Genomic DNA, 27803 nt, shown 5'->3' on the forward strand with positions numbered 1-27803 from the left:
TCCACTGCTTGTGGCACTATCAGGCAGACAGGGAGGGGTTGTGCATCTTCACTAACGCGAGAGAAACTGAGAGGCGAGGGGGAGGGGGTGTCACCCTTCTTCTCTGAAACATGATCCCTGCAGGTTTAAAAATAGCTCATCATTGCTTCCTGAAGGCTATGAGGAGCTCAGTACTATGAATGCAGTATGATGTAAAAATCATTTGATGAGCTTTTTTTTATAAAATAGTCCCCTCTGGACTATACAATTAACCTTTTTTAAATTTCCTATGATTTCACTATGCCTTAATTCAAACTTTGTGTCTGTTGGACAACTCATCACTGCTCTAGCATGCAAATGTGAAAGGTGACACAAATGACACAACTCTGTGATAGGATCATAGTCTCTGCACTTTGCTATTAGAGAAAAGAAGGGCGTGGCTCTGTGCAGCTCAGGCCTTGTGTTGGGACTCCTCAGAGAATCTGATGCCTATCCTGTGTCTAGCCATAGCAAAGGCTGTGGAAAATATGGATACGACTTACATAATATGCAAATTAATACATTTTCTTCTGTATACAGCGGGTCAAAATTTGTGATCAATTCACTATTATGTAATAAAATTATATCAGCAGAAAGTATAATCTGATATTTTTGGAAACAGCATACCTAAAATACACAAACTGTAACAAGGCCTAATACCGATAGCTTCTGTATTTATCAAATGCTTTTGTTACTACCGGTGATGTCATGTGTGTCTGTAATGGGTATGAATAGTACAACACTTTTATTTGTCCTGTATTGCGATAGGTCAATATTAATCTGAGAATATTAAAGCCAAACAATGGACAGTTTTCCATATGGCAGGTGTGCTCCACCCAGATGGTGCAGAATGTGGACACAGTAACAAACACATGACTGAGCGCTTTCCAAATGAAGAGGGACAGATGCACACAGAAAGCAGGTGCAAACCTGGTTTGACCCTAACTAACTGCAATTGAATCAGATTGTTAAGTATGTACAGTAATATACAGTATTCTTGTCCCTGTAATACATTCAGATTCACTGGCCTTGCATAACCCTAAATGCATTGACATTGTTTTGTCTTACATACCATTTTTTCTAACTACAGATCACATGGAGTTGGCTGCATTTCAAGGAAACCAGACAAAAAATATATATGTCTTGAACCAGAGAAATACTGAAAATCTTTTTAAATTTTGGAAGCAGTGTCAATATGTGAAATTAAACATGCTGAATATTGCATTTTTATCACAAAATCGAACAGACAGAACAGAACAGAACAGATCAATGTAAATTTTCATTTAAACTTAATTAAAATCTTGCTCCAGGTCAGGGTAGCTGGACTACAATATGTACAGTTGATCTCCTAATCTGAAGATCTAGCTTGCTCCTCATGGCAGCTGTTCTGGCTCTCTGATTTAGCAAAATAGGCAGAAGCTGGGTGGCTTTGACAAAAATGCTGTCAACTCTGCAGAGGTGATGGCGTTCCCTGCTTCCCACTCTCTGGATTGGTATTGTGATGTGAATGTAAAGACAGAACACACACACACACATGCTTGTATTTTATCCGATTGAAGATACCAGGACTTGTTGTGTACAAGCCCAATACACTACAATCCACAAAAAATGGTGATTGAAAGCAGAGCATCTGTTCTACTTTTATGTGCTGAGTCATGTCACACTTTCTCTTCCAAATTTCCTTGACATGATTTGCAGTCAAGGCAAGACAAACAGGAAAAAAATGATCCAGACCACAATTGTTCATCTGAAGAGCGCAGAAGCAATACTGTATGATATAGTATCTTACATTCAAAGGGCACCTTGCTTCCTCCAGTCTTGAATTTGCTGCTATATAAATTTGTATTACTTACTGGACTATTTAAAATCACAAAATGAATGGTCTTTGCTACTTGACACTCTCAGCGAAATGTCTGACATTGGTTTTTAATAACTTTCAGTGTTTAATAACTTGTGTTCAAAACCTTGGATTCAGAACCTTCACTCCCATGTGCTTTGGAATGCAGAATTGAGTTCAAGAGAACAGCCAAATAATGGCTATTTTTAGATAGATGTTCATGTGAAAGGTGTCTTTGGAATGTGGTAGTAGTTCTGTAAGTGCATTCTTGGGAGTAGGCTTAATTTATTCTTCTCATATACTGTAAAGTCAGCACTAAACTCGTGTTGGTCTTTAATACAGGGCAGCAGGTCCTGGGAAGGGTGTACTGTATACTGAGGGAGACTCATGAACTTTTTTCTTATTTGGCTTCTTTCCTTTAAATTGGGACTGGCCTGCTCTTCCTGTAAATTGTTTATTGGCACAAAAATCCCTTCCTGTCTCATTCAGAGAGAACAGGGCAAAAAGAACACTCATTCTACGCACTCACGGAAAGACAGGTCTTTTCCACAAGGGGTATTCCGAGCTGCTTAAATGAGACAATTTCACTGATGCACTTTACTCTCTAATGCCATCGCAGCTGAGACCAACCACTTCTCTCTGGCAGAGAGAGAGAGAGAGAGAGAGAGTGAAAGAGAAAGAGAGAGTGAGAAAGAGAGACAGCAGTGTAATCTGACTGCATCTGACCTCAATATTGATGCTGTTTCCCCGTTGGATTTCACAGGTCTGATGTTTGTTAAGTGTATCCCTTCTTTAATGGTAAGTATTAAAAAAGATGTTTAATACTTTTATAAAGTGTGTGTGAGTGTGTGTGTATATGTAGTTCAGGCTGTAACAGCTTGGCTCGCATGTGTGGGCGAGTCCAGTCTGACTCCTCCCTACCCCTCCCCTCCCTCTCTCTTCTCTCCCTCTCTCCTGAAATACATGAGCTGGGAGAGACTGAAAGGCACTAAGGCAGCCAAAGTAGAGCAGGAGCCAGAGAGGCTGACGAAGGAGAGAAGAGTTTTCACAGGGCGAGGGACACGCTGCAATACTGGGACTCTAAAAGGAGGAGAAAGGTCCAGTAAATTCCAGGAGCTCTGCTTGAGTGCACTGCTAACTCCCAGGAAGACTGTGCCGTTCAACCTGCCACGTACTTTCAGAAGGTAAATGCGTGAATGTTTAACTTCTCTCCTGAACTTGAACTCTTTATCAGATAAAAAAATCTGATGAAAATCATATTTGCTTTCGGTATGCAGTAGAATAGAATAGGAAAGTAACTATTCAAAATTATGCTAAGCAAAAATATACCGTATCTACATGCTATGTTTTTTCTTCAGTGTGGATACTGTTATATTTTGTGATTCTGTTTGTGGGTAAAATAAAATGTACTATCAATCAAGGTAATGGAAGACACTGTTAATAAGAAATTATCACATTGAAAGACCTTCTATAGCCTTCAAATAGCTAAAACACAATTTTTAAACCTGCAGCATGTAGCAAATAGTTGGAAGCTCTTGGTAAAACCAACCTGATAATATAAATCATATTGCATTAGGATTTATGTATAAATTATATCCTCCAAGCCCTGAAATTATTTCTTACTAAGTCCTGAAGAAATATGTTATCATAGGACAGGGCTGCCTTTACTAGCTGTCAGTTTTTCTGATGCTTCTCTTGAGGTAAATATTCAGACTTAACCTTCCATCACCACATTATGTTTTCAGTTTAACTATCTATGATATATGACTATGAACTATGCTCCAGAATGTATTCTACTCATCAGAGGGGTGTCCTCTGACAATGCCAATGATTGCAAGTTTCCAGCTGGAATAGGCTGCTTTATTGTACAAACTTGCGTTTCAAAGGAAACAACGTCCAGTGTGAGATGTACAATAATGTACGACACAACAATCAGTGTGGGATACAGACAACTAGCCCTCATTTGTTCTTATACAGAAGCACACTGTAGAGCAAATTAATTCTAATTAACTATCTCTCTGGCTGGCCAAACAGATGTTAATCACTATCCAATCCGATTAGGGCTGGTCAAGGCACAAATAAATTAGTCTCCATTAGCACATTGCAGCTTGCTGCCATTTTCTCTGTCTGATATTTACTTACTTTTGCAGCAAATTCAGTGGTCAATTAAATTATCCTCACAAGAAGCCATGGAGACCCCTGGCAAGAAACGAGTGACCAGCAGTGGGACCGTTTCTCCAACCCGCATCACCCGTCTGCAGGAGAAGGAAGACCTGAGCAACCTCAACGACCGGCTGGCGGTCTACATTGACAAGGTCCGCTCGCTGGAGGTGGAGAACGCCGGACTCCGCCTCCGCATCACCGAGTCGGAGACCGAGGTCAGCCGCGAGCTGTCCGGCCTGAAGGCCGCCTACGAGGCGGAGCTGGCCGACGCCCGAAAGACCCTGGACTCCGTGGCCAAGGAGCGCGCTCGGCTGCAGCTGGAACTCGGCAAGGTGCGCGAGGAATTCAAGGAGCTGAAGACCAGGTAAGACATCTCTGGAGGGGTCAGGGCTAGGGGAGGAGAGGGCATCCAAGTAGGACATCACCAGAGGGGGTGTGGCTTATACAGAATCCAATTCCTCGTGTGCTCACCATTTTGCTTCTGCTGTATGTTTGGTTTCTCTCAACGGGCATACATTGAAACCATCTTACTGCTGGTTCATGGTTGGGGGAAATGCATATGCAGATGCATATTTTATTTTGATACTTAGTTTGACTCCCTATCAAGTTTGTAGGTTTTGTTGATTACGATTTTATTTTTTGTCCAGTGGTACTTACACTTTAACCAACACAGCAGCCTATATGTGAATTTCCCCAATTTTGTACAAGTTATCTAAATGGAAAGTCTGAAAAGAATTTATTTAAAATTCCAAAAGAGAGGGCACTGGATTAGACAAAAGTAGACACAGGTGACCTTTCCATTATTAAATGGGTCTGACACGATGTGAGTTCATTTGCAGTGCATCTCTCTGTAATACAGAATGTCATGGGAATTGCTTTTCCAGACATAAGGCAGGTGAACAGGTGGTCTGCAAACATTTCTCAGTCCCAGGTGAAAATTCCAGGACACAACCCATCATTGTTAGCATTGGGAGACCTTGAGTCCTGCTCTGCCCTGCTGATAAATATGGGTTGAGTCCTGTGGTTAATAATTGTTCTGTAAACATGTCACCATGATATATTGATTTTGTTTACTTCCACTTGAAGTGTCAGTACACGTATAACTGCAAAGAGATATTTCAGACTGTAATGGAAATTGGTTCTAAATGCCCTTTCTCATATCTAGACCATCAATTTCTCAGGCGTTCTGCTCTCTGTTGCTCTTGAGATATTTTTTTTACATTTACCTCAGCCTAATGCATGCATGCTGATGTGAGGACGTTAATGTGCTTCATGTCTGCACCCTGCTTTAAAGGCAAATTTCACTTTGGCATAACACAAGTAAGTTGGTCGATCTGACCTCATTGTATTTGCGCAGCGCGAAGACTAGCTACATCAGATGTCCCTGTTCACCATTAACGCCATCGTTGCTTCTCCCGGTTTTCTGGCTCCCAATTCACTTCCATTCATTTTCAGGACTTCACTGGAATTGAATGGTTTGAAACCACACCTAACTGGGAGGATAATAGATTGATAAAATAGAGTACTGACGAGTACTGACAATACATGCTCTATAGATTTTTGGCTGTTTTTGGTTTTGGATAGCTATAAATAGAGGAAGAATTGTTGAAGAAATATAAGCCGTTTGATTTGTTTTGACATTATGACCTAAGGCTACTCAACTGATGTGCTTCTTCATGGATTACCAGTATATTCTTTTGTCAAACAATAATTTGAGACGAATATAACATGGTTAAATCAACAGTTTTAAGTAATTTTTAATTAATTAATTTTTTAATTAATTTTGGTGAAGTCAAATGGGAAAATGAATGGGAATGAGTCAGGGGCTCCAGAAATTACTTGGGTTATACCAAGTGAAAGTGAAATATCCCTTGAACTAATTTAAACCTGATGATAAGGGAGGGTGGACTTTGCACTTTAAACAAATCAGGGGATCAGGAGTACAGGTTTGAACGACTTGGCATTAGAACTTTTTTTTTTTCAGTTGTATGCAGGAAGTACTAGGGAATGTGCCTAGTCGTGCTGGTGGATGGAAATGTGTGCTCTGCGAAGTTAGTACGAGCACGAGTGAGACGCCATGCCCTGCCTATGTTTCTGTTTGGGCTTTTGGATTATGGTATGTCTCCCACCCCCTGGGAATTTGCCGTGACTCCATGTGCAAAAGTGTATTTGCAAGACAACCTGAATTTTTAAGCCGTGGTTTATTTAAAGAGCGGTGCTTGTACAGTAACGTGAAGGCTGCTGCTTCAAATAGATCTCAATGTGTCACATGTAAGCATTCCAGCAAGGGAGTCTTTGAGTAGCAGCACATGGCTAACAGTGAGGACCTCTAGCTTTCATCCCTATAAAAGGTGTTTTTCAATTGGCATACATTCAGTTTACATGAATAATGTGAGTACAAGGCATATAGAGTCTAATTCGCTGTTTCATTGCTTGGTCTGTGGTATTTACATAATTGCAAATCCTGGGTAGGCAATGTAAACAAGACTGTAAAAACAGATTTGAGTATTTTAAAATATTGGACAATAGATTTTTAAACAATAGAGTTTTTAGACTCATGATTACATTAAAATATAAAAAAATAAGAAAATTACCATTTTAAGGTGGTCTTTAATCCATGTAGGTCTACAAGTATTTGTCTGTATTACACAGAATTAACTGAAAACAAAATAAAGGAACTGAAGAGTGTTTTTAATCCCTAAGAAACTGCAGAGTTTTAATCTAGAGCAGTATAGATCACCCTTATGAGGTAACATACTGGAGTGCAGCACTGTCAGTCACATACTGTGGGAACCTTCCTTGTTTGGGATTGTATCTTTCTGAATAAGAGAAATTTAACTTTGTTCATCTGAAAATATAATTTATCTGAATATATCACTGCTAATATGCATTTCATTATGTCTTGAATTGGTGAAGCTGAATAAACAGTATGTGGGCTTAGGTAGATTTAAACATTGGCTGGATATTATTTTTGTATATTTGTTGCTTTGTCATTGCATTGGTGCAGATAGTGGGATCCATTATCAAAGGAGGACCAGATCATTTCTATTTAAAATGCATTAGCCTGCTCTGAAGAATGTCTCCCTCAGTCACACCCCTCTGACGTTGCGGAAATGCAGCGCACCATTCCGCCACAGCCAGCCTCCTTCTCTTGCTTTGCAGGCTTCGTGTTTCTCAGTGTTTGGTTACCATGGCGCCCATGGCAGGGATGTTTGAGAAGGCTGGTTGAGCTCTGACTCACAGAAGGGGGCGGAGGAAACAGCGCCATTTATGCTGGGAAGCTTTAACGGTCATGCGGGAATACATCCTGCTGTCGTTTGCTTTGGTCTGAGGCTACTGAAGGCAGTTTCAGTCCTGTCAGCTTGTTACATAGGCGAGATCTGCTTTTGTATGGACTTCTGTGACAGTGCATAACAGCTGTGGATCAATTGGCTGTAGTATAATTTCTGTGACACCCATATAAGAAAAAAACAAAAATCTATACAGCTTAAGAGTGGCTGTGTCTTCAGTAACGTGTGCCGTCACCTTGATTGTGTCAACATAATGCACAAATACAATAACTGATCACACAAAATTATATTGAAGTTATCTCTTGTTTATATTATTACATCATGTTCACTGTTTTACTAATAGCATGATTGTGCTTGGCTTCTTACCTGAACTAATAATAAAAAACCAACTATCATTATCTTTATCATTCGTGCCAATCTAACAGAAAGAACTTATTTGACTATATACTATCTAGTCTGTAGGGAATCAGAGCAGTAGGGTCAATTTAGTATGTAAAATGTTGGAGTGTTGGCCTGAATGGCCTGTTCTTGTCATTATGTTATGTTATGTTATTTGCATGTGCCCTTATTTTGTGTACAAATATCTTTTTTTCCTCTGACTCACTGGGCTGTGTTTAGTCTTTGAAAACTCATAGACAGCCCACTAGTAAATACTGCTTGAGAAGTCACATAGGCCCTCATTTTGTGTTGTGTAGTACAGATCATCTGTTAGGTCCTGTAAACACAAGCATGCTGGTTTAGATATCCCTGAGGCAGGCACAGAGACGGCAGAATGACAGCTGCACACTGGCACACCTGTTGGCAGCAGAGATTACATGGTAATCATGAAGCAAAGCACTGACTGCAGCACACCTGTTCTGACCAAAAGGCACTGCTGGGTTCACAACATAGCAGCCTTTGTGGGAAATGACAACACCACACACATATGGTTCCCTTGGGCAATGAACACAAGCTCCTGCATTTGGCTGAACATTATGCAGTTTGAAATTCCCATTTCTAGATGTGTTCCCAGTTTGCAGACCTCTGTTCAGTAAGACAATAGCTGGTTCTCTGTGCCAGCAAGTTAGGGAACCAAAATCCTGACAAGAACAAGAGTGTCCTGTTAGGACCTCTTTCTTCGGGAGGAGGATAGTGGGAATTTGTGTGAACTTCTCTCGATATACCTATTTCCCATCACTGACTCCAGAATTAGTAATGTTTTCTGAAAAGTTTTAAGCTAGGATCACTACACATTTTGTGCCTCAGTCAATACCTAGATCTGAATAGAACTGCTCACCTTTATTTCAATTAGAAGGGCTTAGACATTATTTGAATATATTTATCAGTGATTATTTATTGGTAATTTGACACATAATATCATATCAAATTGCAAATGATTATAAATCTATAGTAAAAATCTATCACCAATTTTAAAAAGTCAGCTCTTAATTGCTGCACTGCTGTCCTTGTATATATTTACTCATTTGATCTGATGTTGCTACCTACTTGTCCAGCTTATCGTGTTTTTGCACTCATTTTTTCAGTAGTTCAGAAACTCACTTAACCTCCTGAAAAGTTGTGCTTGGTCAGTGTTCCTGCTCAGATGCATTTAGTATCAAGTGAAGGGAATGGCATCTATCTGAGTCCACACCAGGCATGGCACTTATCATATAACTGAAGCATATTTCCTGCGCTTAGGGTGTTCATCCTTACAGCTTCCTCTTCATGAAATGGAATTACAAGTTGGTGTCGTAGATAATGCTTTATCTCCCTTTTATTTATGCAGAGTCCAAAACATTCATAACAGCTTTCATTTTTATTTTAATATTAGTATAAAGTGAATGAGCAAGGTTGGAATATTTACACAGTATGCGATGTTACATACGGCTGAAATAATGTTTGAATATTTTTTATTGTGTTATTTGATAAAATTGCTACTTACAATTTTGAACTTTAAATTTTAGTTATAATGAATGCATTTTAGTTATAATGAAATAATTTCCCTTGAAAACATTTAGAAATATTGAATGATCTGGAGATTTATATAAATACTGGCCAAATGTTTACCCTTTATTCATTTAGAATAACAGAAGGACCATACAAGGTAGATATTAAAGTGTGAAAGTTTTAGTCTTATCTTAACTGTAAATATTTTGAATGACAGTCATTCTGGAGTTCAAGGAAACTATTTTTATCTCAGGAAAATCATAACAATTTAGCAATGTAATATGCTAGCATTATCCCTTTGGCCTACCATTCAGTGAGAAGGCCTTGAGATTCAGGGCAGGCATTACCTTGGCAAGCTCCTTAACTTTTTGCTCTGTTAGCTGTAATTGCTAGCGTGTTATGCTGATATTGGTTATGATTAAAAGGCTTTGACTTTTTAAATTCCAAAACATAAAATGAACAGAAACTGATCACCCCCTGCCAGTCTACGTCTGGTGCATATCTGCTCAAACTCTTCATAGAAAGTCTTTTGCAGTCAAATATTTGACACTCTTTTTCCTCCCCCTCCAATATTTACAATAATAATATGTTTTACAGAACGGTCTCAGAACCTCTTGTCTTTTCACTCACAAAAGTTAATGAATAAAGAAAGATATTTGTGTTTCTATGATATTGACATGCTCAGTGCCTTCAATGCTTCTTATGGAAATTCCCATAAGACACTTTCTGCAGACTCAGTCATGCTTTACTTGTTCTCATGTGATGTGTCTAAAACAATTCTTATTTAATGTGTCCCTTGGGTGGTTCCTAGAGAAATTACTGTAGTTTCTTACATGGCCAATACTGAGTGGTTTTTCTCCTTTGGGTACTGTAGAAGATAGCTTTCAAAGCTTTCAGCTAAATCATATTCAATCACAAAACCAGAAAACTATATTTAACGATCAAATTTACTAAATGTTCTACATTACTTAATATTTAAATTATATGAATCTATAAGCCTTTGCTTGACAAGAAGATCTGTACCATGTCAGTAGAACACATGACAAGAAAGTATTAGTTGCCTCAATTACTATACATGTACTCTGTTCTTAACATTTAATACTTTGTGTGTGTTAGTCAAAATACATGGGTTCAAAGTTTGGCAAAAGAAGGATTACTAAAGCAGTTCCAATGAAATTATGGACATACACTGAGATATAATTCACACTGAAACTGCATAGGAAAATGGTCAACATCTTGCATGAATATATAGGGTGGTGACTGTACTTCTGCATAGCCAGCCAGGGGAAAACACAAACAAGAATGTGAACACTGTCCGGTGTCCACCAATGCATAAATAAAATAAAATAAAATAACAAAAATACAGGGTTTAGAACGTGTGTGCAAAACAGAGTAAATACAGTTTCTGTTCTTGCATGTTTTCGGTCTTTCTAGGCCTTGCTAGGCATGTGACAGTGGCATTCCCAACCCCTGTGTGGCATCAGTGTAAATAATGAGCTCTCACTAGTTTTACTATTCCCCCACTCTGCGAAATCCAAATTACTGAAATGATTATGATTAGTACTTTTTTACAGTGCATTTACAACACCATTTGAGGTGGTAAATGGTGAAAACCCTGCTCCTGGGTTTCCCTGACCAAGACTGCCCTGTCTGATTTGCAGTGGCTCTTAGTTCAGAGCCAGCTATAGGACTTCATATTACATACAGTACTGTATAACTCAACAATGCAGATTATGAGCTTTCAATGTCAAGCTAGGTGAGTTTGAATTTTACATGACATTAATTATGCATGCTTTGATTGCTTATTTTTTGATGGGCACTACTGTTAGCATCAAAATGATCAAGTCCAATCCTGCTCTGTTCTGTGTGAACCTGTACAACTTTTAAAGGAGCTCAGTGTTGACTATAATCAACTTTAAGCACAATTTTTGGATACAGTATGCCTCCAGTAACCACTGATCATGACACAACTCACAATTAGATCTTCAAACAAAAAAGAAACGTCACAAGACTGAGGAGGTTTACTCTAGAATAGCTTCCTTGTCTACTTGCTTGTGTAACCTTGGCTATAATCTTAGTTGAATCTGCACTTTAATTCAATTTAGGATGCCTGTGATACTGGGCAGGAGGTCACACAGTATATTCATACTAAAATTAGCACACTACATCCTTGAAGGTAGTTTTATTTCAGCGTTCACAATGTTAGCAATGTGTAATAGCAGTAATGTAGCAATATAATTTACATTGAATTAAATGGATAAATTATAAGATTGTTATTGTTGTTTTCTTAGGATGTACCCAATTTTAGCAGCAATTTCAGATAATGCAATCTGCCCCTGCTGCCTTGTATGTGTTTATAGTTTGCACAGTCTCACCATTTATGCTACTCACTCTATTCACCCTGCAGGGCTAAAGCAATGGAAAACAGATGTGGAAAAAAGCTGGAAATAGAAGCTGCTTTGTTGGTTAGAGTGGTATTCCCAGGTTTGGCAAAGAGAGAAAGGTGGTTTGGGCATCACTGGGCTAGAGCTGTGCTCTGCAGTTGTATTGGTGTGACCGATGAAGTGCTCAATGTGTGTGTGTGTGTGTGTGTGGAATAGGACTGGAATCATAGTTTCCATGGCACTTGATTCCTTCCTAGTCAAAGTCAAGCTCCATGACTCACTCATCAGGCAAATTGCTTTAAGATGTAGGAGCCCTAAAACCACAGACAAAAAATCTCATTGGAGGTGGGGCTATGGGTGGAGTTGGCTGGATTGTTATATAACTACCATTTTGCATTTCTCAAAACATTTGAGTTCAATTTTGAATTAAAATTGAATGGCAAGGTTTGAGTCTGTAATGTGGCATGATGACTTTATAATATTATAATATTACAGTACATGCCAAAAGTAGTATACAGTCTAGTAAAAAGGCCATTTCATGTCATTAAAGGTTTGCTTAGGTTTACATATTTGCTTCAGTGCACAATTTGTCATCCTCAGGTCACAGAAAATGTCAGTTTGCCTTTAATCCCACATGCCTATATCTAAATTTTGGCCCTTGCAGGCTTCCTTTAATCAACGATTATTTTATTTGATCAATTTGTTGATTAAACTAATTGTTGATTAAAGGAATGACAGACATGTCATGGTGAGGATTTACTTTTAATTGTATGTTTCCACCCGCACTCCCACAAAGTTTTTCTGCTTTGTTTGAGTCCTGCTAATGTTTTCACACAATGATTCGATATTTTATAGCTACACTGTGGGCATATTCTTTAAATCCAGGATTTAAGTACAGCAAGTATTGCTTCACCATGATTCCTAGACCACTGTAGGTCAATATATAGGTAAGTTTGCTATGATCTTGCTGGGTCACTTGGTGCTTGTAAGAAAGACAAATCAAAGAAAGCATTTAGAAAGCAGGCTTGTCAACGACAAAGACAAGCACTGTTAGCTACCTCAGGGCTTCACTGCTGTCTTATCTGAGAAAAATTCACATGTTGCTGTATGAGGAAAATGAATACCCAGTAGTGTATTACAAAGACAGAACTTGAAATCAGCTTGGTCTTGGTGGAAAAGCGTGGTGTCTTTGGTGGGATGCAGTTGTTGGTTTCAGCTAGAGCCTGCATTTGCAAGTGAGCCCCTCCATTATAATTCTCATGTGTACTGTTGATCAGTATAATGAGGTGTAACTTATTTTTCTGTTTTCAGAACTTGCGGTTTTTTGTTCTTGTTCAAGTAACGTACCTCATTAGGGAAACCTATAAAGAGAAAGTACATCTTGGGATGACGCTTGTGTTTGGATTGTAAATCACACTTGCTCTGGTGTACATACACTCTGAGATGGGGTTGATTTCTTTTCAATATCTTGCTATGTCATATTGTAGGAACAGCAGTGCAGTGTGTAGAAGCATGTGAGAAACAGCTGTTGTCTTGGGTATGAAAGGACAAGGACCTCTTTCATTTCCTTTCACTGTATTCCTTACACCAAGGAAGTGCTTACCAAGGAAGTGCTCATTCATGACTGTCGAAATTTCTGCCATGAAATACGGATGTCTTTTACTTTCTATGTCTTGGCACTGCTGGCTTTAAGATTGTTAGCCATAATGAAACAAAGTCACTCTTCCTTTGTGTTAGTAGTCCCAAAAACAAAAAGAAAATGCTTCTGTGCAAGACAGTCCAACTTCAATTGTTTTTTAAAATGAATTAAAAATAATAATTTTAAAAGATCTTTAGATCAATTCATATAGTTTAATTTAAAAATTTGTTTAATTTAGCAATTTGTTTTAACTGGAGAAAATGTCAGGCCTGATTAATCTCTCATTGGCTGAGACTATGTGGTTTGTTTTTTAACTAATGACATATAGTATGTAATATCCTCACAGCCTTTTTGCTGAAATTTAAAAGAAAAAACATTCAATTTGTACTGTTCCTTTAACTGGGGAACACCCTTCAAGGTGTGATTCAGAAGTGAATGAGTAGTGAATGAGTATGATATAAATAAGTGTGGAAACAGACAGATTGTTCTCAGAGAAGGTACCCTCCCTGTAGTATCTTTTTTAACGGAGATGTCAGAACTTACTCACTTTCGAACTGCGGCCATACAACAGGTGTCCACCAGACAAGTGTCCACCAGGCCTGAAATTTTCTGAGTGTAAAAAACATAGCTATAGCCCTAGCTATAGCAAGTGTGTGTGTGTATGTGTGTGTGTGTGTCTGTCTGTCTGTGTGCACGTGCATGTGTGTGTGTGTATGTGTGTGTGTGTTTTAGACATTAAAAAGTTTTTTAACCCCAGTTGTATCACAGTGTTTCTCGTTGGAGTATCTGTTATTTTTTTAAGTCTATACTCTCAATTTGAAGCTCTAAATTTAAATCAAACTTCTCTAGACTATGTCAAAACTATATAGGGAATACACCTAAAAGGGGACTGGTGACTAACTCTTTCCACTTTTGTCTCATTACAGTTACAGTCAGGGGTAGCAATGATAATTCCACTCTTCAGTTTCAATTATATGGAAAAAAAAAAAAAAATCATTCATACTCCTTGCAGCCTACAGACTAGACCTCGTTGTCATGGTAGCCCCACAATTAAACAATCAGAACAATCCACTTGCTAGCAGCCTGCTTCTCACTGTGGTGGACAAAAAATAGCTATGAGTCACACAAGATTGGAAGCTTAACTGAGGCATTCCTCTGTGTTTGTTCTATAGCTATCAGTCCCATCACTGCACATTTCTCTGTTTTTTGTTGTTTAATCTCTAATATAATTCATTTACATATATATACTTCATTCTGTATCTTCTCTTTAAGTTGTTTATTGCTATACACTCCCAGCACCATCTCTCTTGTGTGTTCACTCAATGAAATGCATTTCAATTCCTCCAGAATCTACGTCTCTCTCTCTCTCTCTCACACACACACACACACATTTTCTCTCTCCTTCTCTTTCTCTCACAGTCACACACACACACTCACTCACAGACCAGTATACAGACAAAGGACGAATTGGATGAAACAAACAATGTGCGCCTTGTAACAACCAGCTTTTGCCTGTTCCCATTCAATGATATTTCCATCCATGGGTTATTGGACCCAATCCACATAGCCTGTCTCCCATTCAAGATCCATACAGTTTTGCTTAGTATGAATGTTTGTATTTCTCATTTAAACAAGGAAAATAGCTCCCCAGCTCCAAATTAAAATAGTTTATTATTCCAAAACAGTCATGCTGTGGGGCTCTTTCCAGCACTTGTGCTTATTTTTAATGCATGTTAGTGCCTCCAAGTTTCATATAATGCAAGTTGTTTACTGTGGAGCTGTTGTATAAGGTTAAGCAAACATGGTGATGCAAAGAGGTGCAATGGTATTTTAAATAAATTCATACTGAGCTGTTGCACTGGTGGCCCGAAAAATGCTACGCATTACAGAAATATTGGAAGTTATGAAATTATTGTTTTGCAAATAGACTGCCGAACTGTCATATTGTTTGTCCAGTTATTCAATAGAATTTTTAGGCCATGTCCAGCTCTGTAACTGCTCAGAGGGGAGTTAGCTAGACGTAGAACAGTGTCCAAATCCGTCCCTTCATGAGGCCTATGTGAGTGACTGTAAATTTGTAAAGAATGTGACTAAACAGCACTGCTGTTGTAACAGAGGACCTGACCGAGAGGGAATTTCACAGCGCTCTCCCAGAAATGCCTTCCCCTCCAAGCCATTAACATAACATTCCACACAGCACCCTCAGCCAGCCTACACATAGCTCTGTTTCTTTGTCAGTTAATCAGAGATTGCCGTAACACCCACAGGTGAACGTGTATGCTATATTTTAGCTTATATTTTATTGGTCAGTTCCATAGAGGCTACTGTTTTTTATGTAATCCCTTAAGTAGATCCATATGTACAGTCAAGGTGAAAAGCACAATGATATATTTTTTATTTGTCTGTCCTGTTTGGCTTTGGTGTCACCTGCAGTGTCTTCCAAACACGTATAGTGGATACGCTGAGATTTTCTCTATGGGTGCGTAATATTAAGTGGCCATGCTACACGGTGCTGCTCTACGGTGAGTTCAAGACTGAAGCAGGCTAAAATGCAGCATTTATTATTGTCATAAATAATTTATGTGCATATTGTCCATTTAAAGACGTGTATGTTTGCAGAAGATCAGGTTATGTACCTGGATGATTAGGTATAACAACAGGACCTCATTCAGAGGTCCAAAACAACCAAAGCAACCTATTTGTTTGATGGGGAGGATAGACTGTATACATGCAATGCTGTGTGCTTGTGCTCATGTCCCAGTATTTGTGGGTGCATACGTACAAGAGCAGATATATCATGTATCTAGCATGGCATTTACAAGTCTGGTTCTGCTGGTGCATGTTAGTTGCACTGGGCACATTTATCTTGATATAACTGGAAGTTGCTGGCAATAGTTGAGGGACAACAAAAGAGATTTTAGAGGTCTGGAAGCCATCTCTGAAACAAGCAGACCTCATTAATGTCAATCCGAATTGGACTGAAAGCAGAATACAAGGAAACATACAGTGTATGCTTCCTGTTCGGCTTTACTTCTTTCCAGACTTCATATAACATAACCAGTTATCATTCTTCTTATTTTAAATATTACTTTTAACTCATGTATTGATCCTTGTTTTCTTCTAAACTACTGGCAGTGAGTTGATACACCGGCAAACTGTACTCATGTATTCACAGGAACACCAGGAAAGAGTCTGAACTGGAGGGGGCATTAGCCCGGCTGAAGGATCTGGAGGCCCTTCTGAACTCTAAGGATGCCTCCCTGACCACCGCTCTGGGGGAGAAGCGCAACCTGGAGGCTGAAGTTCGTGAACTGAAGGCTCAGCTGGCGAAGGTGAGATATCAGCGCGTTAGCACAAGGTAAAATGTACACATATGTGATGCTGGGTGGCACACCCTGTTAAGGCACAGTTCTAATGTGCGGATGGGTTCTTTGTCTTATGCCAGGCTGTTACTGTTTGCGTATATCAGGTGGTTTTCTCTTCACCTGAAAAGACTTGCAAAGCAGAGATATAACTAGAAAACAGATGGCCTTCTGATGTTCAATGATGATTAAGGATTTCATTTTTAGCAGCCATCATACATACACGGTACGTGTATTGTATGGGTACTGCGTGCTCCTGGTTAAATCGGTTATCCATTACAGTATCTCTGCTTCCTGAATATCACGCTGATCAAAAGGCACACCAGGCAACAATTACTTCATTCTGGCTTCTGGCACTAGAAGCATTCTTTCATACCCTGTGGCTGTATCTGATAAACTAGGCAGATACAATTATTTGTGTAATCAAATGGAAAAACAAATATATATATTTGATTAATTAAAAAAAAAAAAGAAAAATGGATGGTAGATATTTCAGCTTAAACAGTCTGTTTTACCATGGTTTGATATCTTCCTGTGCTACATAGAACATTTACCCGAATTTAGTACCCTTAAAAATGTGTAAAGCAAACAGAATTTGGTCTGACAGCCTGAGGTCTGACCAGTTGATCATAATCATGTGTGTCAATTGCTCTATTAAAAAATAAATAAAACAATTAATTGGTACCAACTTTCAACTTACAAACATCATTTTGAGGTTTGAGCAAAGTAGTTTTTATTGATATAAGGTGACAGATTAATTCAGAAGGTTTTATAGCACATCCCCTTGAACAGTCTCAATGCATTTGATTGAATATGGCCCATTGTTTCTGCTGGAGACTCAAAGCTCCATCGTGTGGTACTATGAGGAATTACAAAATATTTATTTGGTTTGAATATTTTCTCTGAAACAGCCAGCACGTTCTCATTCTGTGCAGCTGAAGAGCTCTGTAATTACTTTAGTTTACAATAACAAGTGGGTTCAGATCATTAGACGTAATGAAAGATTGTGATTACTGGAGAGAAGAGAGAAATTTTTTCAAAAAACTGAAAAACCAATGCATCTCAGCCATGGATTTATGCCAATCGGCATTTTATTTAACCACAGTTCAACTGTTTAATTCCATAAAAAAAGGAACTGTATGAGCGCACAAACCATGGTTTGTATGTCTGAGCGAGCTTAGCTTGTGTGGGAGAACTAGAGTGGGACAGTTATATGAAAGGTCTGCATGGTGCAATAGGTTTTTTTATGAGGGGCTACACATGAAATTCCCACCATGTGATCTGTGTTTGGGAGGCTTAAGGCATTCAGAGAAGGCCAAGGGAACCCAGCTCACTGCTGCCAGTGTATCCCTCAAGCCCACAGTAGCCGCCATGCAGCGCTGTATTCAGACGTGTGACCCATAGCCTCTGCCTGTATGAAACATGCTGCTCCCTGCCCATGCTGCTGCTCTGTTACCACGCAGCTGGAGGGCAGCCTGGTCGATGCCAAGAAGCAGCTGCAGGATGAGATGCTGCGGAGGGTGGACGCCGAGAACCGCATCCAGACCCTGAAGGAGGAGCTGGAGTTTCAGAAGAGCATCTACAGCGAGGTCAGCACTCCCCTCCAGTCCCACTCCCTGAGGCCCAGGGTTAGGGCAGATTCACACACAGCTCTCAGAGCCCTGTGTGTGTGTGCGTGTGCGTGCGTGCGTGCGTGCGTGCGTGGGTTTGTGTGTGTGTACTTCAGAGCCCTGTAGCACTTATAGCCCTGATACACAGTACCTGCCGCTCAGTATACAGCCCCACAAGCAGTGGCTGTGAACTCTTCCCAAAACTGATACAGGATGTTTGAGAGAACAGTTGGAACTAATTTTGATGGCATATAAACATGCACTGTAAAGGCCTTATTTTTATGTGAAGAATTATGTTCAGTCAAATTTTAGTGTAGTGGCCTCTTAATTGTATAATTTCTCATGTAAGTGCACCCTGTTACCCATTACTTACTGTATGGAAAACCCTCAGCCATATAATTAGCATACGGTTGTACATGATACTTACCAAACATTACAAACACAAGGACTATATGACATCTAGTGTGACTTCTTTGTGGAAGTAGAATAAAAAATAAAAAAGAAGATGGATAAGACTCTAGCCTAGGTAAAAGAAATTCTAGAGGGGGAGCCCTAGGCAGAAAATCCCATGGGCCCCTTCTGACCGGTTTCCACTGTCATCATGTTTCCCAAAACTCCCAAAAACCCCAGCGCTCAGGGCCACAGGCAGGTGTCTGCCTTGCCTGTTCATAAGATTCACTGTGAGCCCAAGTTATTAGCTCAATGAAGTTAATTAAGGCCTTCAAGGCCCCACTACCATTTATTTTTCCATTCTCAGACATTTTTGTTTATTCGTGTGCTAATTAGCACAACATGACATTGACGAGGAAACAACAGCGCGTTGATTAGTACCTGCCTCGTTTGAGCAGCAGTGTTTCCGAGGCTCTGTCCTGACGCGCGAGTCGCCCGTCTCTCGCAGGAACTGAGGGAAACGAAACGGCGGCACGAGTCGCGCATGGTGGAGATCGACAGCGGACGGCAGCAGGAGTTCGAGAGCAAGCTAGCCGAGGCACTCACCGAGCTGCGCGCCCAGCACGACCAGCAGCTCAGCATTTACAAGGACGAGATCGAGAAGACCTACAACGCCAAGGTACGGGAGCTCACGGCTAGCGCTGCAAGCGCAACAAGCGCTACGACATCTCGCAATGCAGCGAGATGCCAGTCTGAAGGTATGGAGGGGGTCAGGCTTGCTTTGTGCAGCTTTCATTATTCAGTTAGCTGGTTTCAGGGAAACGGTTACATTCTGAAGCATAATCAATAGTTTACTTAATGATTAGCATTCAACAGGTTTAGATTATTTAAACGTGCCCATTTGACTGGAGCTTGAATTTAATTTTGCAGTTGTTTTTTCTGGGACTAAAAGAAAAAAAAATCAATAAAAAATCTGTTCCTATGTAATATGTGTATTTGAAATCCAAGCAAGCACCACAGCCGTTACTAGCCTGATTTATGAATGCTTGGACATTCATGCATGTCCAAGCAAACATATCCCCTGCAATTAATTCTCCAGTGCAACTGCACCAGAAATCTTTTTTAATGCTTCATTAATTGAGCACTCTACCCAGAACTGTGCCTTGGATTCAATCAACTGTTTGTCCTTAACTTTGACACACAGCACAATTTAGGGGTCCTGTCCTCACCAATGGAAGTGAGTTCAGCAATCACCAAAACTGGAAATTTTCAAAAAATGTAGCAATTGAATTAAATCGCGACTCTAAGTTAAGGACAAATGTTGATTGCATCCCGGCCTGTGTTCTCATTGTACTTCATCCCACTGGAACAGAAGTACAATGAGAGCTCATTATGTTTAGCATAAAGCAGACTATTGTTCTTCAGAGGAGCCAACAGCCAAACAACTTATGTCACATGCGCTCGTCTTGGATACAAGAGAGCATCGTGGGACATGGTTTAGGGAGCTGTCCTAATGCGGTGTTTCCCGAAGGAAAGTCGCGAACGTGTAATGACGTGTGAGCCACCGAGTGTACTTCAGGTTCCCTGACCCCGCCCCCTGGCTGATGTCACTCTGCTGGTGTGTGCCCGTCAGCTGGAGAACGCGCGGCAGTCTGCCGACAGGAACAGCCACCTGGTGGGGGCGGCCCACGAGGAGCTGCAGCAGACGCGGGTGCGCCTGGAGACGCTCTCTGCCCAACTGAGCCAGCTGCAGAAACAGGTGGGCTGTTAGCCAACGGCACGCTGCTCTACTCAGGCGCAATTACACTGAATCACTGCAGAGTGACATTTCATTTGACATATGCCCTGCCATTTTAGAGAAATATGTACAATGCATTTCTTGTGCTGACAGCTTCTCGGCTAATTAGCTCTTAAGTGAGTCTTTTTCCCTCATAATTTTTATCAGACATTATCAACCTATCAGCGTAACATTTACATTTATAGGCTTAGCAGACTCTATTAGCTGGCTGACTTACCTAGCATGCATTTTCTACTACAGGATATTGGCTAAACTGATTCATGGCGAGTGCTCCTCAGAGCATTCAGAAATGCTTGTGTTCACCATTGTCTTCTGACCCATAACAGTCATCATTCTTTCTGAATGACTTTACATAATCATGATTTTTAATATTATTTTTAAATCAATTATTCGTACCACTTGTCCATCACTAGGCCAATACTTCAATGAAAAAGTGCGCTCATATCTCAATGGGAAAAAAGAAACTGCATGACAGTAATAAGCGTGGTGAGGTTAAGTGTTGAATTACTGGCCCGTGCCCCTGCCCCAGCTGGCTGCGCGGGATGCCAAGGTGCGTGAGCTGGAGGAGGCGCTGTCGCGGGAACGGGACGCCATGCGGCGGCGGCTGGAGGCGAAGGAGAGGGAGATGAGCGAGATGCGGCAGCGCATGCAGCAGCAGCTGGACGAGTACCAGGAGCTGCTGGACGTCAAGCTGGCACTGGACATGGAGATCTGTGCCTACAGGAAGATGCTGGAAGGGGAGGAGGAGAGGTGAGAGGAGCTAACAGACATGTACATGAATGCACACACATGCACGTGCACGCACGCACACACACACACACACAGGCACACGCACACACACCGACATACACGTACGCACACACGCACATATTTACATGTAGACAGAGTTGTATATATACATGTACACACATGCACATATACTGTACATATACACAAACATACACACACACACACACATTGTCTACAACTTCAGCTTTCATAGTGATATGATTTTGCAGAATGTTATTGCAAAGCCTCACACATTTTTAAAAAAATCTTCCCCCTCCTGTTGCCAGGCTACGTCTGTCCCCCAGCCCACCCCCCACTCGGGTCGCTGTGACTCGCAGATCGGGTTCGGGCACACAAAGCCGCACCGTCCACACCCACAGCGCCCACAGCTCCTCCGGCAAGAAACGCCGTGTCAATGACAATGACAGTGAGACCTCCAGTCTAGCAGGTGGCGCTGTTGCACGTACCCGAATCGTGCAGCAGGCTTCCGCTAGTGGCCGTGTCACTGTGGATGAGGTCGACCTGGAGGGGAAGTATGTGCGGCTCAGCAACAAAGCTGACCAGGTGAGGAAGGAACGGAGGCAGGGTGTAATGTACTAATACTAAAGTAAATTGTAATACTTAGCATTGCATGTTGGGCAATATATGTATAACCACTAAGCACCATGCTTTGTCTAATGCCATAACCATAGGACGATATACCCGAGACCAAGGTTTACAGAAGATATATAATAAACAGAGTAATATGATAATGGAAATCGTTCCTCAAAGCTTCAGTGTCATCTGGGCTCAGATACTTGGGTTTATCATGGGTGGATGAATATATGTAATCCGTGTGTGTGATCTCCCTCCCTTCAGGACCAGCCAATGGGCCACTGGCAAGTGAAGAGGCAGGTTGGGTCACAGGAAGCCATAGCCTACAAGTTCCCCCCAAAATTCATCCTGAAGGCTGGACAGGCCGTTACGGTAAGCTGAGTAAATAGCACCATACCAGCTCCCATGGCTGTCACCATAGCAGCGGATGACACTGTGCACTATACAGAGTAAAATAACATAAGAAAATGAAAGATATTATACTGCACATTGTGTTATGTGCGGTAAGCCTGTGGAATTAGAAATTAATTTGTATGTGTGGAATTTTTATTTGGATTAGCCGATTAAGCCTGTGATAGAATTATACAGAACAGTCAAAGGATTGTACTCAGGGGCATTGCCTGTTTTGATGCCTACTTGTGCCATGCAGATTTGGGCATCAGGGGCAGGGGGCACTCACAACCCCCCCTCTGACCTGGTGTGGAAGACCCAGAACTCCTGGGGCACTGGGGACCAGTTCCAGACCACCCTGATAAATGCCAATGGAGAGGTGGGTGCCACCAGTATGCCCATTAACCCTTTGTGTGTGGTTGTGCATGTGTCGGGTAGGTCATAGACTTCTTGTGTGAACAGAAAGCCGTAGAATTGACATTTTCTCTCTCTCTTTTAAGGAAATGGCAATGAGGAAGGTCACGCGTACACTGTTTCATGATGATGACGATGATGATGACATGGTAAGTGAGATGATGCAACAGACACAGGCTGCTGGGAGAGTGAGTCTGAGGTGGACAGTATGTTCACAGCCTGTTGCACACTCATATTCCTGTCCTAAAGGGCATATTTATTTTATAAATTCAAAAAAATAATTTGATGTAAAATATATTAGCATCTTACAGACCATGATGCCAACTGTGACATTATTCCAACAGTGGTTCCCAACCCTATTCCTGGAGATCTACCGTCCTGTATGTTTTCATTTAAACCCTAATTTGACTCACCTGATTCTACGATTCTTGCCATGGAATGAGCGTCGCTTTGTTAGGGTTGGAGTGAAAACCTACAGGACAGCAGACCTCCAGGAACAGGGCTGGGAACCACTGCCATAAAATGTAGTCCCATCTGCTTTTGAAATGTGTGTTTTTGTGACTCCCCCTACAGGCCAAATGGGAAACTGCTCAACAGCTCATATGTTTCTCATATGTCCCCTCCCCCTTCCCTCCTGTCAGGCCACTCACAGCACCGGTGGAGACAGCGAGTACAACCTGCGCAGCCGCACGGTCATCTGCGGCTCCTGCGGCCAGACGTCCGAGAAGGCCAGCTCGGGGGTGTCGAGCGCCTCCCGCTCCTCCTTCCGCAGCAGCGGAGGAGGTCTCCCTGAGGGAATGGTCCCCCACTCCTTCCTGATGGGCGACAACATGCCCCGACAGGTACAGCAGCGACCGCGCATCGACCTGGTCACTGCGGTCACACCTGCATGAAAACCTGAAAACTCACTGGCCAACACAACTGTGCAGCGACTATACTACTGAGCATAGTGTATATTTATATGCACATAGTGTAAAACTGATTCATAATGTAATGTAGTTTTAATCTTCAGAGGGACTGTCTTGAAGCATGACAGAATATATGCATACATCATAATACATGCAATAATTAAACGTTATAGTCTGCAGCATATTTGCTGCTGTATTCAGTCCTCTTCTAGAACCTACAGAAACATATGTTGTATTTTTGTGTTACAGGCCATGTTTTTATACAGCATGCTGACACATCAAACTTAGTGTTTGTCTGTATGATCCCTCTTTTTCTACTACTTACCGTGTCCTCCAGGGATCTGTTTTGGGCCATTTTTGTATTCCTTTGCTGCCAGAAAACTTTCCGGTCTTCTGACCAGAAATTTTTCCAGAACTTTTTCCTGTTACATTTTTACATGATCAGATACTGAGAAACTGGAGATACAGAATTTTAGTGTCATCTTGGACATTTTTAAAAAAACATTTTCGGAAGATAACTCAAGCAGTCTACGAATAAGTAATGAAAATTTCCGCAAATGAGATCACTTATATCCATGTATTAATTCAATGAAGATTAGATTACTGAAATTTCCCCATTCAAACATAGCCAGCCTTTGTTCTGACTGCACCTGGTTCAAAGACATAGCCAGAGAAGCACATAACTCCCAGTCTGACCTCTGGTTAGATGATTTAAGGTTACTTTAAGGTCACTTACTTCGAAAGGTTTACATGACTTAGCCTCTGCACATCTCACAGAACTGCTTAGCCTGCATCAGACCAAGATAATCTAAAGTTCATGATAAAGGGAGTCTTGTTTCTGGAGGGGGAATTTGGGGAATGCCAAACCAGCTCTGCAGACTTTTATTTTGTTATGTTCTTGTTTTCTTGTTTGCTTTTCTTGCTTGATTCTTGATTCTTGCTTTTCAGTATCGCTTGGGGCCCAGCTCTGTATCGAATTTGAAACAGGTCACATAATGCAGCTCCATACAGATGTAACTAACGCTGGAAAATATGTGCTACTTTATGTTATCTGAATCCTTGACAGGCAGGCATGTTGCTGAGAATTCCTGCCAACATAGGCTACACCCTGTCCCTCTTACGCCGTACCTCTCTTTGTACTTCCTCCCCCCTCCCCCTCCACAGAGTGGTCCCAGAGCGGAAAACTGCGCCATCATGTAGACCCCAGGACAGCTCCACCGGGAGGAGATGGACTCTCACTCCTGAGGACCGAAATAAACACATTTTTCTACACATGGAAGGAGCATTTATATTTCTGTCTATATATTTGTGTTTAAGGGACTTTCTATTTAAGTCTTATTTTTTACTGCATAATCTGCAAATATTTTTATATGTACAAGTATTTAGTAGATTATACTTAACTTGCTTACATGCGGCAATAAGCTTTGCACTGTGGCTGTTTACCAAATAAAAAAATAAAATATATATATATATGGTGGGATATCATGCATGCAGAGGACCCATTACCACCTGAGTTCTGTAGATGCTTAAAAAACAGCTTTATTCATGGAGAGAGGGAGAGAGAAGGTACTGCCTTGCACGGCAGTTTGATTCAGCCTGCGGTTTAATGTCTCAGATCTTTGCTGTCATTGCTGATCACGCACAGGTTATACACCCTGAACTGAATCAAACTGCTCTGTGCTTGGAGAAGAGTCTGTCGCCCTGGCATGCTGCATATCTGAGTGAATGTCAACTCTTAAACATAACAACACATACACAACTGTAAAAAAAACATGTGGTAGGGATATTTACCTTTTGAGATTCAACTTAAATATCTGTGTTAATTTCCCTCTTTTTAAAGAAAGCGGGAAATTGGAAGAGAATAGATATGATGGCTCTGTGTGGATAACCTTCCTATTGTCATAGGAAGAGTATGACAGAATAAGGAATTTAGCTCTAAAGTGCACAGTTTTCATTTTAGAGCAGGGCCCAAGTAGAGTAAGACAGAAATAACAGATTTACAAGACAAAAACATCAGAAACAAAGCCCTCAGATCACTTCTCTTTCAGGTTTTAAGATTTCAGGTTCATTTTAAAATTGGATTGGTTTACTGTGGAGTTAATTAATTGAAATTACACTCAGGTTATTCATTAGGTCTTGTTCTCGGGGTAGAGGAATGGTTAATGGATTGGGAGATGTTGGTTGAGTCTAAGATTATGGCAGCTTAAAATATCTGATTTTCCATGTTTTCACACTAAACCTACAACTTTTTGAGATTGCAAAAATGAAAGAATTAGGACAGCAAATTGAATTGTCTGACACAAATTAATCAAAATAATACAGACAATAATGTATTTCTGTCCTCAGTAGATTAGTACAGCATATTGCTATACCAAAGACATAAGTACTTTCTGTAAGTTTATGAAAGTGCAAATATGACATATCAATTAAACTGATACAGCAATGACATTCCACTTTTGATTTTTGAACCCAACCCACTTCTCCGATGTCAGTGTTGATTGTCAGTGTCGTTCACAATACTCTCTCCCACAGCTGTGGATTGCGAAGTTTAAAAAATGTTCTCAAGCTTCTTGCTTGCTTTGATGTACTGTAAGGTCAGTGGGGGCAAATTAAATTAAGGCACGCCATTTTTTTTTTGTTAAACTGTTCCATTAGGTCAGCGTTTCCCAACCGGTGTACCGCGGCACTCTGGTGTGCCGTCAGGCGAGGTCAGGTGTGCCGTATGAAAAATCCTGTAAATTGTAATGTAAAATTTTAATGTTAAAATGAATTTAAAAAAAACTTAAATAAACAAATCCCATTCACGAAAGCCAAAATAAATGTCATTAAAATGCATATCGCTTAATTAAAACCCCAAAAGAACATTTAGGCCTACTGTCGGCACGTGTGGAGGGGGCTGCAGGGTGTTTATTTTTTTATGCTTTTGAGAGTGTTGTGCCATGAGATTCTGTAAATTTGGAAAGTGTGCCGCGGAAGGAAAAAGGTTGGGAAACGCTGCATTAGATCATGACTGTGGATATTATTAAACACCAATAATTTCAATCACACAACATGTTTGCATTTAGAAAAAACATTTATACGCCTCTTTAATTGCATATGCAAGTAGCTCAATGGCAAATAGCTTCTGAAAATATTACTTTGGCCTTATGCTCTTGATTCATTTTTGTTTCACTTGTATTACCTTAATATGCTAACAGCTGAAGTCACATTCAACTTTTGAGGATTTGGCCAAACATAAAGAGTCATTGTTTTAGCATAATACAAATCAAACACAATATTTAAGTCCCCATTGTGTGTTTCTTTCCAACATTATTTGCAATTTAACATTTTACATGACAATATCAGAATTTCAGAAAAGGATCATAATATATCCCAAAGAGAGGTTCTGTAAAACCAATAGCACCAGGTACATTTGAAATGTGGAGGTAACATTACATATTGATTCAAGGACTAGCCATGTTTTGCAAGTCTTTGGCATATTCAAGTCTTCTTAGCGAGACACAGTTATATATTCATACAGAAAATGAATTAGAATATCATTCCATCACAAACTAAAACTCCATTTCAGTCTGATAGAACTGTTTTGTGGCTCTTTATGATGGCCCAAAAGTGTACCTTAGCCCGTAAACAAAGAGTATTTCACACAAATCTCCACACACAATGTTATCTTGAGTTTGGGCCAGAATGGAATGAAAAAAACCTGTTTAAGAAAAACGCACACAATTGTTTTTTCAAAAATATATTTTTTTCCTGATTACTTGAGGTGATGCTTCTTTGTCGAGGCAAATTTCATTAACAACAGCCAGTTTTACAAATTGAAGGATTATAATCAACTGAAATGTGTGTCACCATATTTATTTTAATATCAATTTTAAAATGTCATGTGGCTGTGGTGCTTCACTGTTAGCTCCCAAATTTTAAAGTACAATATGGAATCATTTCAATTTAGTTGATAAAAGCCGAAGAGAGCATCTGTAGAAGTTCTACAGTGCTTGCACTGAAGAGTTAAAGATTTACTAGTACTGTATATTCACTTCATATTTCTAAAAATGGTACCAGTTCCACTGTTAGACAGAAGTTGTTCTTTCCATAAAATTAACCAAAGACAAATGTACTGATTGACATGTTTTGTCTGAAGTAACTGCTTAAATGCTTCCTTTGTTTCATACATTGCATTGAATGGAAAACAAAAAAGAATGAATAAATGCTTTTTCTCACAAATCAAACAGCTTGTATTTAATCAAACACTTACAGGATGTGGCTATTTGCTGTGATATCTTTTTGCATCTTATGAATTTGTGTACCGAAACAA

General features: G+C 40.3%; 1 protein-coding gene across 1 annotated transcript; it reads left to right on the forward strand.

The window, feature by feature from the left end:
* Positions 1 to 2345: 2345 nt before the first annotated feature.
* On the forward strand, positions 2346 to 27717 carry LOC135263448 (lamin-A-like). Its single transcript, XM_064351477.1, has 14 exons — positions 2346 to 2653; positions 2824 to 3039; positions 4006 to 4382; positions 16433 to 16589; positions 18083 to 18208; positions 19128 to 19298; positions 20253 to 20378; positions 20947 to 21167; positions 21473 to 21749; positions 22044 to 22151; positions 22429 to 22548; positions 22670 to 22732; positions 23225 to 23425; positions 24656 to 27717. Exons 3-14 carry the CDS (start codon positions 4045 to 4047, stop codon positions 24689 to 24691), a joined length of 1944 nt encoding a protein of 647 aa, XP_064207547.1. The 5' UTR covers positions 2346 to 2653; positions 2824 to 3039; positions 4006 to 4044; the 3' UTR covers positions 24692 to 27717.
* The last annotated feature ends 86 nt before the right edge of the window (positions 27718 to 27803 follow it).

Source organism: Anguilla rostrata, chromosome 1 (genome assembly GCF_018555375.3).
Source record: "Anguilla rostrata isolate EN2019 chromosome 1, ASM1855537v3, whole genome shotgun sequence".
In the NCBI taxonomy this organism is placed as follows: Eukaryota; Metazoa; Chordata; class Actinopteri; order Anguilliformes; family Anguillidae; genus Anguilla; species Anguilla rostrata.